Source organism: Rhinatrema bivittatum, chromosome 8 (genome assembly GCF_901001135.1).
Source record: "Rhinatrema bivittatum chromosome 8, aRhiBiv1.1, whole genome shotgun sequence".
NCBI lineage: Eukaryota > Metazoa > Chordata > Amphibia > Gymnophiona > Rhinatrematidae > Rhinatrema > Rhinatrema bivittatum.
This window is the reverse complement of record NC_042622.1, coordinates 183,112,578-183,124,965: the sequence shown is the minus strand read 5'-3', so window position 1 is coordinate 183,124,965 and position 12,388 is coordinate 183,112,578. Positions and strand designations below refer to the sequence as shown.

General features: G+C 38.4%; 1 protein-coding gene across 1 annotated transcript in view; it reads right to left on the bottom strand.

Moving 5' to 3' along the window:
* Positions 1–699: 699 nt before the first annotated feature.
* The window catches only part of WSB1 (WD repeat and SOCS box containing 1), a 30,677-nt gene continuing 18,988 nt past the window's right edge, over positions 700–12,388 (bottom strand). Inside the window, exons 4-10 of the mRNA XM_029611956.1 lie at positions 10,535–10,803; positions 8,786–8,917; positions 8,189–8,289; positions 5,321–5,493; positions 4,198–4,311; positions 2,261–2,368; positions 700–1,895 (exon numbers count right to left, since the gene is read on the bottom strand). Coding sequence (XP_029467816.1) covers positions 1,736–1,895; positions 2,261–2,368; positions 4,198–4,311; positions 5,321–5,493; positions 8,189–8,289; positions 8,786–8,917; positions 10,535–10,803 — 1,057 coding nt within the window. The 3' untranslated portion in view covers positions 700–1,735. The remainder of the gene's footprint in view (positions 1,896–2,260; positions 2,369–4,197; positions 4,312–5,320; positions 5,494–8,188; positions 8,290–8,785; positions 8,918–10,534; positions 10,804–12,388) is intronic.

The window sequence follows — 12,388 nt, the reverse complement described above, 5'->3', positions numbered from 1 at the left end:
AGCAGCCACTCTTGTTACCTCTCGCATTCCACTAAGAATTAAGTCTAAAATGATTCTGGCTCTTTTTGGTTTCATTTTTATGTGGTTTTTTTTTTTTTTTTTTTTTTTTTTTTTTTTTTTTTTTAATACTGCTTAATGATCAGTTATAATTTTCTTCTAGCTTGGGTTTTGTTATTCTACTTCCTATCTTGACTGATTTGTTCAGTTTTCTTACATTTTTGTTACTTCACCTGATTGTAATTGATCTGTGGACAATTCCAGTTTGATAACTAGTTTTATCTTAGCTATTTGCACAGTCTTTTGTTTGTGAGTTTTATATTTTGATTTACAATTAGTAACTTATAACTATAATCTTCAAAGAAAAAAATCAGAATAAGCAGCTAGTGAAATGTTCAAATACAAGAGGTTGGGTTTTGTTTGCTGGGACTGGGATCTGGCTTTCCTTCAACCACTGGGGTACTCTGCAAGAATCCAGATTTCCTTGCTTGTCTTATGGCCAAAAGAAATGAATGTTCCTTGTAGGATTAGTTTAAACATTTTTTAGGCATTATGTTTAGGGAAATTAAATAGACAAACGCCTTCAAATGTAGAACTGATTTTAACAAAGTGAATATTTGTGGCTCAACTTTAAAATGTTTATCTGGATCAGTCCTGTCACCATATATTAGGAAAGCTACACAAATTAAAAAAAGTCAAATATCTAATTCAAAAACAATTTATTTTTGATAGGTTTTGTAACCCAAATTTTAAACAAAAATATATAACTAGGCATTTTATGCACTGCATACAGTCATTATATCTGCAAGTACAGATTAAAAGAAGGCAACAGCAAATGTTTTGCTCATCTTTGGCAGTTAACCAATAATTGACCCTCCACCAAAAGACAAAAAAAAACTAATAAAAAAGTTCCCAAAATGTGCACTACCGACATGATAACCTGTCAGATAGAAGTTATCCAACACTAGCAACTAAAGCATATTTTCTGTGGTTGTGTTTTGTTGATTTCTTAATGCCTTATTTGTGGATCTAATATTTGCATGTGAAATTAAGGCCAGCAGCTCTCACTTCAGAGAAGTACTGGGAAATCAGTATACTGTATTTTACCCTTCTAAAAGCTTTGAACAATACCACTCCCTAATTAACATTTAAAAAAAAAGTATCCTACGCTTTTCTAAACTCAAATGTATTTACTTATGGTCAGATTACCTGGATTGCTTACTAATTCCCACTGTCCGGGCACATGTCCAGGGTATATAATACAGCAATGGAGCACTCAGGTCAGTAATTCTCCTGCAAAGTCATTTAAGCCAATGCAAGAATATCCTTCCTTTTACAGCAGCTAGGCTCAAATGAAGCAATATGTACAATAAATTCAGACACTAACCTTCAAAAGCTATAAAAAGGCATATATTGGATATTTATATATAAAAAAAACATAAGCAACTTACAAATATGTACAAGTTTTCACAGCTGCATGGATAGAGAAAGTCTGAGCTTCAGTGCGAACTAATAGTGTTGGAAACACTGTATTCTCATAAATAAACCAGTTTTAAAGCTTCTCATGATCAGAAGTGCAGTAACATTTTAAATACTGTATTTTAAATACTTAAATGGACAAATGAATAGCTTGTAATACTTTAAGCTCAAAGCTTGCAAAATGCTGGAGATGTTTAGTTTTGCATTCTTGTCTTCTACAAGGTGTGTCAATAGCTTCATCGTGTGGCTCGCCAATTCTCTACATTTGGTAAGAAAGAAACTCCTTCAGCTTAGGAGGGAGATGCAGTTTCTTCAGCTGAACTGTGTTCATCACTCGTCTTATTGACATGCGACATATGTGCTGAAGACTGGAAACATATTTTGGAGTTGCCCAAAAGTGCACGTTTCCATCTTGGGTGCTGTGTACAGGGCAAAAAAAAAAAAACAAACAACGAAATAAGGCCAGATAGAAATCACAGCATTTCATAAAAAGGAGACATGTTCTAAGATGTTTCAATGTCTCCTCATTTAAAAGAAAAAAAATCTGAGGCTCTTGTTTGAACTTTAGATTTCATTCTCATTTCTAAATTTACATAAAAAGTAACCAAGCACAAGTACTACATATAGTGATCTGTATGGCTGCTCCATGCACTTATTAAATCATACACTAGTTAATGTCCTTCACAAAATCCTTTTCTAGGCTTCAAATTGTTCTATTGTAAGAGCTCCCATCTCCAATAAGTAGAGATCCCTGAAAAATACACTAGACACCTCTCATACTTACCCAGCAGCTAGAACACTGCCATCAGTAGAAAAGGCACAGCAGAGTCCTTTGTTCAAAGATGCAACTTCTACAGGGTGATTTTTATCAATTCTCCAGAACCTCATAAAACTAGAACCAAAGAAATTTGAAATTATTTTGTGAAAATTTTTCAAATTGCATCGACTGAAAGGCTGAGATGTGTTAACAGTTCTGTTGTGCATTAAATGCAGATGAATCGTAGTGCTCTGATAAGCTTCCAGGGCCAGTTTTATTATCTGATAGGAACCAGCTCCCCCTCCCTGGGACAAGGGGAAGATGAGCAGGAGTATATTGCTATCACATGACCACCATGAAATGCAATACCTCTGGGGATTCTACCAGATCATGAAATTTAAGCTGGGACTAAAATAGCCCAAAACAAAAGCCTTTTCTGTGCACTGAAACTGGTGGGTTCTACTTACAGAAAGTGTAAAAGTCATTTTAGTGGTCAGAAAGGGGTGGCATGACCTAGTGATTAAAGGCAGCAGCATGCTAAGAACCAAGGATGCAAGCATTCAAACCCGGCTTCTCCCACAAATGCTCCTTGTGATCTTGCAATCACTTCATCCTCCACTGCCTAAGAGACCAACTTGGATTGTAAACCTTCTGTATCTGAATGTAACTCCTCTTAAGCTCAGGTTTGGAAAGTGAGTAACTGAATCCAAACCCACAATTCCAAAGTGAGAATTTTTGGGGGGAGAAAAAAAAAAGTGTTATGCTTTTACAAGCAGATTATACAAGCATACGCCCATTTTTTTTTTCGGGTACTCTAGGTGATATTGCTCAATTCCAGAGACAAAAAAAAACCTTCCCCTATCTGAACAGTGCTCCTTCCTCTTCTTGCAAGCCACACCATTGGACTATCCATAGGAAGCTTCTCTCATGACAAGTCTCATGCTCTTGTATATTCTTATTTTGCCTGCTAGCTTGGATGTGCTGTTCATAAACATACTAAAATCCAAAAGGTCTCTACAAGATAACCAACTGCTATGTTGCCCAATTATCTAGTTTTCAGGCCGATACAGTAAAATTTGCGGGAGAGCTCCTGGCACACACACAGGCCACTCTCCTGTGCGCGTGATTCAGAAAAAAAAATTATTCAAATTAGGGCCCGCGTCTCTTTTTGGACAGGAGCGGTGGCTGTCAGCGGGTTTGACAGCCAACGCTCAATTTTGCCAGTGTCTGTTCTCAAACCCGTTGACAGCCAAGGGTTCGGAACCGGACGTCGGCAAAATTGAGCGTCCGTCTTCCAACCCACAAGCAGATTTTACATTTATTTTTATTATTTTTAACTTTTGGGACCTCCGACTTAATATCACCATGATATTAAGTCGGAAGGTGTACAGAAAAGCAGTTTTTACTGCTTTTCTGTACACTTTCCCGGTGCTGAGAGAAACTAACACCTACCTTTGGGTAGGTGCTAATTTCTGAAAGTAAAATGTGCGGCTTGGGTGCACGTTTTACTTACTGAATCGCGCAGGAATAACTAATAGGGCCATCAACGTGCATTTGCATGTTGCAGGCGCTATTAGTTTTTGGGGGGGGGGGGTTTGGATGCACGTTTGACGCGCTATTACCCCTTACTGAATAAGGGGTACAGCTAGCGTGTCAAAAACGCACGTCCAAAAGCGGGTTAACAGTGTGCTCTGGAGTGGCCTATACTGTATCGGCCTGTTTATGAGCTTGTAGACAGTGTCAGTTAGTCTGCTCATGGGACAGAAGGGAGCAGCAACAAGGACAGGTGAGAAAGGGAGAAGAGAAAAAGAAGCAGAGGCTAAAATTGATCATAGAAGGGAAGAGGAGAAAGAGCGAGCCAACCCTCATTAAAAGAAAAAAAAAAAGATACATGACAATGGCTGGATTCCTGAGTCAGGGACATGTTTTAAAAATTGTTAACTGGCCACATAAGATGTACTTACTTATCATCTGCAAGGCTTGCAATATGGACTCCATCATGACTGAAAGCCACCGATCTCACCCATGTGCCATTGGCCCCACCTGCAAAAATTGGTGTCGGAGCAGGAAAGAGATGACTGCAGAGTTTAAAAAAAAAAAAAAGGGAGTCTATTATTTGATAGGCACACAAGTGTAACCCAAACAGTTACCGTATTTTTTGCTCCATAAGACGCACCTAGGATTCAGAGGGGGAAAATAAAAAAAAAAAAATTTGTGCTCAACTGGCTCTGTCCCTGGGCGTCTGTGAGTCTTATGGAGCAAATTAGGGGAGTGCATAACATTTTTTTCTCCCCATTTTGTTTTTAGGTCTGGGGAGGGCCATTTCGGTCCATTCCCCAGATCAGAAATCTTTTCTAATTCTGTGGGGAACCCCCTCCCAAAAAAAAACAAAAACCCACCCCCCCACCCTCCTGAACCCCCCCCCCCCCCCCCAGACCTGCCAAAGTCCCTGGTGGTCCAGCGGGGGTCCGGGAGCGATCTCCTGGGCTTGGGCCATCGGCTGCCAGCAATCAAAATGGCACCAACGGCCCTTTGCCCTTACTATGTCAGAGGGGCTACCGCTGGCATTTGTCGACCCCAGTGACATAGTAAGGGCAAAGGGCCGTCGGCGCCATTTTGATTGCTGGCAGCCGACGGCACAAGTCCAGGAGATTACTCCCTGACCCCCGCTGGACCACCAGGTTCTTATGGCAGGTCTTTGGGGGGGGGGTTAAGTAAATTAATTTGGAAGGTCTGGGGGGCGGGGGTTTTGTTAGACTTAATTTTTTTTTTATATTTGCTCCATAAGACGCACAGACATTTTCCCCCCACTTTTGGGGGAAAAAGTGCGTCTTATGGAGCGAAAAATACAGTAATTTCTCATATGAGAAATTCAGGGAACATAGATCCAGAGTTAATGCTGTGTCACAGATAAATTAAACTGAAAAAAAAGCAAATACACATCACAACGTAACACCCCTCAAAAATAAAATCTCAAAATATCTAAGGATGACAAAACATGCAATGTAAATACCAATCAATTACTGGCCACATCCAGTGGTGTTCAAACAGCAGAAGTCAGATACAGAAGACAAAGGAATATCTTACCCAAATTCTAAGAGAATGGTTCCCATGTGAGGATCCCAGATATAAATTCTGGTATCGTAAGATGCAGTAGCCAACAAGGCGCCATCAGGAGAAAACTCACAAGCTACTACGTCATTGTGGTGCCCATCAAGTTTACGGATCATGGTGTATTTATCCATATCCCAAAGAAACACCTGCAATTAAAAGCAGCTGGGTTATAGTTCTACTCCTGGAGAGCACAGCAATACTTTGCAAACAGTAAATCTGACTGACAGCTAATGCTAGTTAGGATTATATTTAATCAAGCATTATCAAATTACAGGAATTAAGGTATATGCTCAGTGTCATACCCAACTAATTTAAAGCAATATAAAAAAAAAGTTAAAGCAAAATCATGCATATTAACTGGTTGTTAAAATGTTACACACAAAGATATATTTAAAATATATATAATTAACCATGAATATGTATATATTTCTATATATTTAGATACAGAATGCCATAGACTTCAAAAATTAATTTTAAATGAAAAAGAACAAAATAAAAAAAATTATATATAGCAGGGTTAAGCACTACAACCCTGGTTTCAATAACTACCAAGAAGTGAAAATAAGATATACAAACAGAAAATGTAAAAAGTTAACATATTGTTACTCCAGTGGTAGCGCCTTTGAGAGATTAAGTTCACTTGTTTACATTAGACTTGGGTCACCCACGTGAGCCTAGGAAGAGAAACAGATACTGCAAGAAAAGAGAATTTGACAGCCAAAAGAAAAAAAAAATACAATACTTTTGGCAAATAAGATCTACATTGTAACTTAGATGCTCATTCTTAAAAAAAGCTACTACAGATCTATGCTTAACCCAAGTTACTCATTTAACATAACTATTTTAAGCTGGTCATTTGAAGCTTACAGCATTAGCAGTAAAAAAAACCAAAACATTAAAAATGTTTGAAAAAATATTTAAGCTGCATGAGCTATGCTTTTCGGTACTAAACTGATTTATAAGATTTAAAGGTGTGAAGAGCTGCCTATATATACATGAAATTATGTTTTATTGATTTCATGCACGGGCTCTTTGTGAAATATGTACATTTCACAAATGGTCGTTGCCTCAATGATTAAAAAAAAAAAGCAACGAGTACCAAGTCACACTGCAAGCAATTTTTTTCCCAGCAAAGTCTAACCCCCCTCCTCCCTTTTATTCTTTTAGTACAATGACTTCCTCAGACATGAAAACAACCACAAACTATTTACATCTATAGAAATCTTAAGCCTATATTATGCCATAAACATCTGGAAACTAAAATAAATTAAACAGATTACATTAAAGGAGTTAATAAGAGGATTTAACTAAAACAAAATATACAGATAGAAAAGAAATGCAAGAAATGCAGAAAAGTGGACATCAACCAGCACCTGCGTACGTACAGTACACCCTGCAGCCCAACGCAAGGTTAACTTCGTCCTATGGCAAAGTTCGTCCCCAGCCTTGGTAGCCGGAGATGCCACTCTTTCTGCCCAGCTAACACCACTGTGCGCCTGTGTGGTGCCAGCTTAACCTCAATCACAACCATATTGCTGCCACCACCTGTGACAGGGGAAAGCAAGAAGCTTATGGAAAACACACAAAAATAAAAAATAAAAATCACTAGATTCACAAATATGAATTTACACATATCCAGATCTGCTTTGTTTTTAATTCTAACTCTTTGTTTTCTTTCCTATCACTCACTGCTTTTTTTTTCTTACAGCGTTTAATTCAAAAAAAAGTGCTATGGCGTATCAGTTCCAATAGCATTACTTTTAATGGTTACATTAAAGACTAGTCAAAATTAATAGACCAGTATCTTTATAGTACTCTAAAACGTTTATCTATGACAATCAATTTCTGCTTAGATGGACAAGTAGCTACCATCATGTGTGTTGAAGCAGAGGTACTAGTAAGTGGTTCCCCCTCTGCCCCCAAACTGTGCAGGAGGCACGATTATTGAATTACTCCAGGAGTGGTCAAGTTTTGGACAGCTCTGCTTATCGAGACGATCCTATTTTAGATACATGAACGTAACGGTGGAAGGGAGCAGGGAAGGCTGCATCCTTAGAATCCAGCCTGGTACCACCACATGGAAAGCAATAATATATAGAGTGGTCAGTCAATAACGAATACAGGCTACAGAGATGGATTTTCTTGAAAAGTCCAGGAGGTACGATCAGAAAAGAAAGCAGATTCCTTTTGTTTCGAGGGGAGAGGGAGAACCAAACAAGCACTTTTTTTTTTTTTTTAAAGACTAGCTAGTACCATTGCTTTAACAGCTACAGCTGACTGTGGAAGATGTACTCACTGATTTTAGCTTTCACCAATATGAAAAAAAATCAGATGAAACCAAACCAAGCTAAGCTTTAGTTCTCATTGTTTACTGAAACTACATTGCCAATCCAATTAGAATGTGCATTACAAGTTATATTTTTGGGGGGGGGTGTTTTGTTTAATCAACTCAAGTCAGGAGCAACTCAGCTGACTGTTGTACAGTAATGAGGAGGTGCCATCAAGAGTGGAAAGGAAGCTGATCACCAAGATGACTTTAAAGATAGCTCACCTTCCTGATTTACGCAATAGACAGATGCGTAAGCATAAAACCAGATTTCTCAAAAGGATGTTTTTGAAAACATTTCCTTTGTTTTAAGAGCAAGTTATTGTAAATCATAATCCATACCAAGTAGTCCCACTGGGCTATATTCTATTCATGCAATGCTTTATTATATAAATCAGAAAAAGATGCATTCAAATGTTCATGACACCGAGCACGAGCTTTCAATGATTTTAGATTCATTCTGAATATCTGACATTACACAAAAAACAATAGGAACAAGGAACTTCGACACCTACTGCTTTGCCAGCTCCAACTGAGCACAAGATGGAAGAATCAGGGGAGAAAGCACAACAGTAGACCCAGTTCTGGTGCCCCCTCAGCACTTTCATCATGTTGCCTAAAACGGAGGGGAAAAAAAAGCCTGGTTTTTATCTTGCCGAGTTGCAGACTCGCCAATGTATTTTAGGACTGTTACCTAGAAGCACAATAAAGAAGCCCAGAAGGTTCTATGTGCACTTTCCATTTCTACTGAGCAAGCTAATATTTCAGACTGTATAGGAAATTTTGCCAAATATTTACAACTGATTAAAGCCTGTACAAAACAGTAAAAACAAATGAGTTTTGAGCATGGGCTGGCAGTGCATTTGATTGAGCTTTCCTTTTCTCTGACTTAGATGTAGTGCTCAATTCAATCTGGTCATTACATACTCCACAGAGCAGCAACATTGTTAGTTAGGGTGTGGGAAGACATGTTGGAAAGCCAATAAAATGAGAAGATCCAGCATCTCTGGTTATTAACAGCAAGTCATCAGTGAAGCAAAGAAAGAGCAACAGTCAATAGTATCAGTATTCTGGTGATAACAGAAAATGAAAGCTGAATTTTCAAAACATACCATCATCTTTTAAATCCCAGACTCTCAGAGTTTTATCCCTTGATGCAGACACTAAAATAAGGCTGCCATCTGGAGCAAAGGTTAGATCTCTAACCACTTCTGTATGATCCATTAGGTTGAGGAGAAGTTTACCTATAACAGTATTGAAGGAATAATGTGTTATCAGTTTCTTTATTCTCCAGTGTAAGCCAGCTAACAGTATTAGAAGCTACACTTATTGCAGATAACCTTTTGCCTCAAAGCTATTTTAAACCTGGTCATTCACAAAAAATAGAACATTGGCTTGGGTCAGCTGCTGATGAAATTCCAGTCCTACTACCCAATCACTGAAAGAGCTGCAGGACCAGCCTCAAGACCTACATGTATTAAGAGTTGCTACTCAGTCAATGATTAATTAACCTAACAATTGCACAACCCAGTTGAATTTTCCAACACACTACAATGAAAATATAGTTTAAATCTAACAATGTAGGCTTCTGTGCTCTTTACAGAGAGGCTTACTGGAGATTCCATCTCCCAAAAAAGCCAAGCTTCATCACTCGTGAATGTTGCAACCACCTTATGTAACTCCCTTCCTATAGAAATCAGAATGTGATTCACAACCAATTCAAAAAACAAATGAAAGATTTTATTTACTTAAAACCTTTGTGTTTGGGTGTTTTAACTTTAATAAGTTCTAACTCATTTTATTCTGGCATTTACTGTTGATAATTGTGTTTTATATTTGTTTTTTTATGTATGTAATTGTGTTCACTGCCTAGGCCTAACCGTGTTAGGTGGTTTATAAATTTAAACTACTAAATGTAGTAAAAGCTCTTGAGATGGCCATTCTACTGCAGACCATGCTCTGTGCAATGAAGCCTGAATACTGACTCTACACTGCTTAGGATTTCCCTCGAGTTGGGAAATAAACTGTAGCTAAAGATATGAGTTTTACGTTTGTGGCAAGAGATAATAGCAGAGCTTAACAAGTTTCTTCTATTGCAATGTAGTTTAAATACATTTTCTCCAACTCCTTTGCAAAAAAAATGCTGATGGGGAGGGCTCCTAATGTTTTGTCTGGCAAACATGTCTAAACAAAGAATGAATGGAAGGATGCTCAAGCCCAACATGCAGATACTGTAACTCAAGATACATATAGAGATTCAGGAGTAAAATGTCAAACTAGGCAAGAGCTTAAGTAAAAAAACAGATGCATTTAGGACTAACAGTTCAGAATCGCTCTTCAATTGGAGAGTACAGAAATGACCCAAGGATGATATCTGAATATACAAGTAAACTATTGGACGTTCATTTTAGCTGTAAAAAGTTGTAAACTGAAGATGATGGCAGGTGGAGAGGCAATTGGGGTCCTTTTCAGTCATATAAAATAGATTTATATAGGAGTAATAAAGGTAGAGACCCCGAAGCTTGCAGCTACAAAACTCCGTCTCCAGTAATCTGAAGAAGGAAGTCTCCATGTCAGTTTGTGTTTCATTATTTCATTTGTCTTACTAAAAAGAAGATCACAACTATTCAAGAAGTATCCCAACCATAAAGGTCTTACTTCAAGGAAGACCAAAGTGTTCTCAAGTCTCCGTACCAAAAAGAATCAAAGAAAAAAGTGGATTAAAAGCGAGAAAATAAAGCATGAAATATACCAGAACCAGGAGCCTACCCTGATAATGGTTAAGTCAAGGTCACCTTTAGTTACTGCACTGAACATTCCCTATGGAAACATACTCCGGCAGATTAACCAATGTCTTTTACCTGTGTACACATCCCAGATTTTGATACGTCCGTTGTTCAAGCCTGTTGCAAGCAGGAGCTGATCCTGACCAAACTTGAATCGATGCCATTCTATATTCACACAACGACTTTGTTTCTCAGGCACTGAAGAACCAAAGGCCAAACTCCACACTAGATCTCCACAGTCTATAGTGTGTTCACAAGGTTTACTTTTCTGACCGCCATCGCTGTTCTGGCGTGAAATCTTTGTATTTCCTAAATTGGTGATGTTCTGACTGACATCCACAGCACTGTAAAACAAATCCACATTTTAGCTAAATTACTATTTTAAGTAGTTAACATGACTCCTCTAAGATTTCAAAGGAGGGAAATAGTATGCATACACCCAAACTCAGGTTAGCTTATAATCATGCCTTCTAATGAAGGTTGCCAAAATATTACCAGATATTCCACAGTTAAAGTTCTTAGATAGTCGGAATCAAAGCTGTTTTTTTTCTTCTCCTTTCTCTACCTCAGAGGAGGAAGACCTCATACAGAACATGTGCAGCTGCTAAAGGTTTGAAAAAATACAGTTTGCACTGTCTCATCTAGGTCTGCTCTGCAGTAGCTGAAAGTAGTAAGACTGAGAAAGAACTACCTGATAGAGGGAAAATAACCAATGGTTTTTGAGTATTTTACTGAATGGAAACACTTTAAAATAAAACAAAAAACATGAGCCTCTTAAGGGTCACAATATAGAAATATCCAGATACCTGCACAGACCAAAAGGAAGTATTTCCACAGGCAATGCATGAAAAAAAAACAAAAAACGACATGAATTCTGTAAGGCTGTTTTAATGATCGTTCTTACAGACCATACCAGCAGTAGAAATTCTCAGTAAACACATGCCCTCTTTTTTTTTTTTAAAAACTGTCACAAAATGATCAAGAAAAAGCAAGCATTGTGATGTGTCCAAAAAAATTCTGATAAAACTGCCTTATGGGTTGGACAGTGTAATAATTGTCAGACAATGTCACACCATGCATGCATTAGTAAAATTAATAAAAATTAAATCTGTGTCCCAGACCCTGCTGTAAATGGGATAAGACTTTAGAGTATTAAGGATTTCAACATTTCTAAGGCAATGCAGTCAGCTGTCCTTTGATTCTATGCCTCATGCAGAGAATGAGGTAAACCTTTACTGTGTTACTATGTCATGTTTGTGTTTTGGGTGCACTAGACTAGCACCCAATGCAATGGAAAAAATACTTACCTGATGATTTTGTTTTCCTTAGTGTAGACAGATGGACTCCGGACCAATGGGTTATGCTCCCCTACCAGCAGATGGAGACTGAGTCAGATTTCAAAGCTGACATCACCCTAGATACAACCCTGCAGTGACCTCAGCCCTTCAGTATTCTCTTCAAAAGCCACTGTGGACATACTATTGAAAACAACTTGATTAAAATGGAAATGCATAACTGTACTCAAACACTGAAACCCAGTAAGAATATAGATGCCCTTATCTAGGGAGCAGATGACTGTTTACCCATAATCTTAGACTAGATATCCACTCCACAGGCAAATCCTTCGCATCCTGCCCAAGAATGGTGCCAAGTCCATCAGTCTACACCAAGGAAAACAAAATTATCAGGTAAATAATTTCTCCATTTCCTAGTGTGCAGCCAGATGGACTCAGGACCAATGGGATGTACAAAAGCTACTCCTGATCGGGGCAAGAGGCAGCCCATGTCCTGGTTAACACCACCCTTGCAAGGCTGCATCCTCTCAGGCCTGTACGTCCAGGTGAAAGAACCCGGAGAAGGTGTGCAAGGAGGACCACGGCACCGCTCTGCAGATATTAACAAGAGACAGCAGTCTGACTTCCACCCATG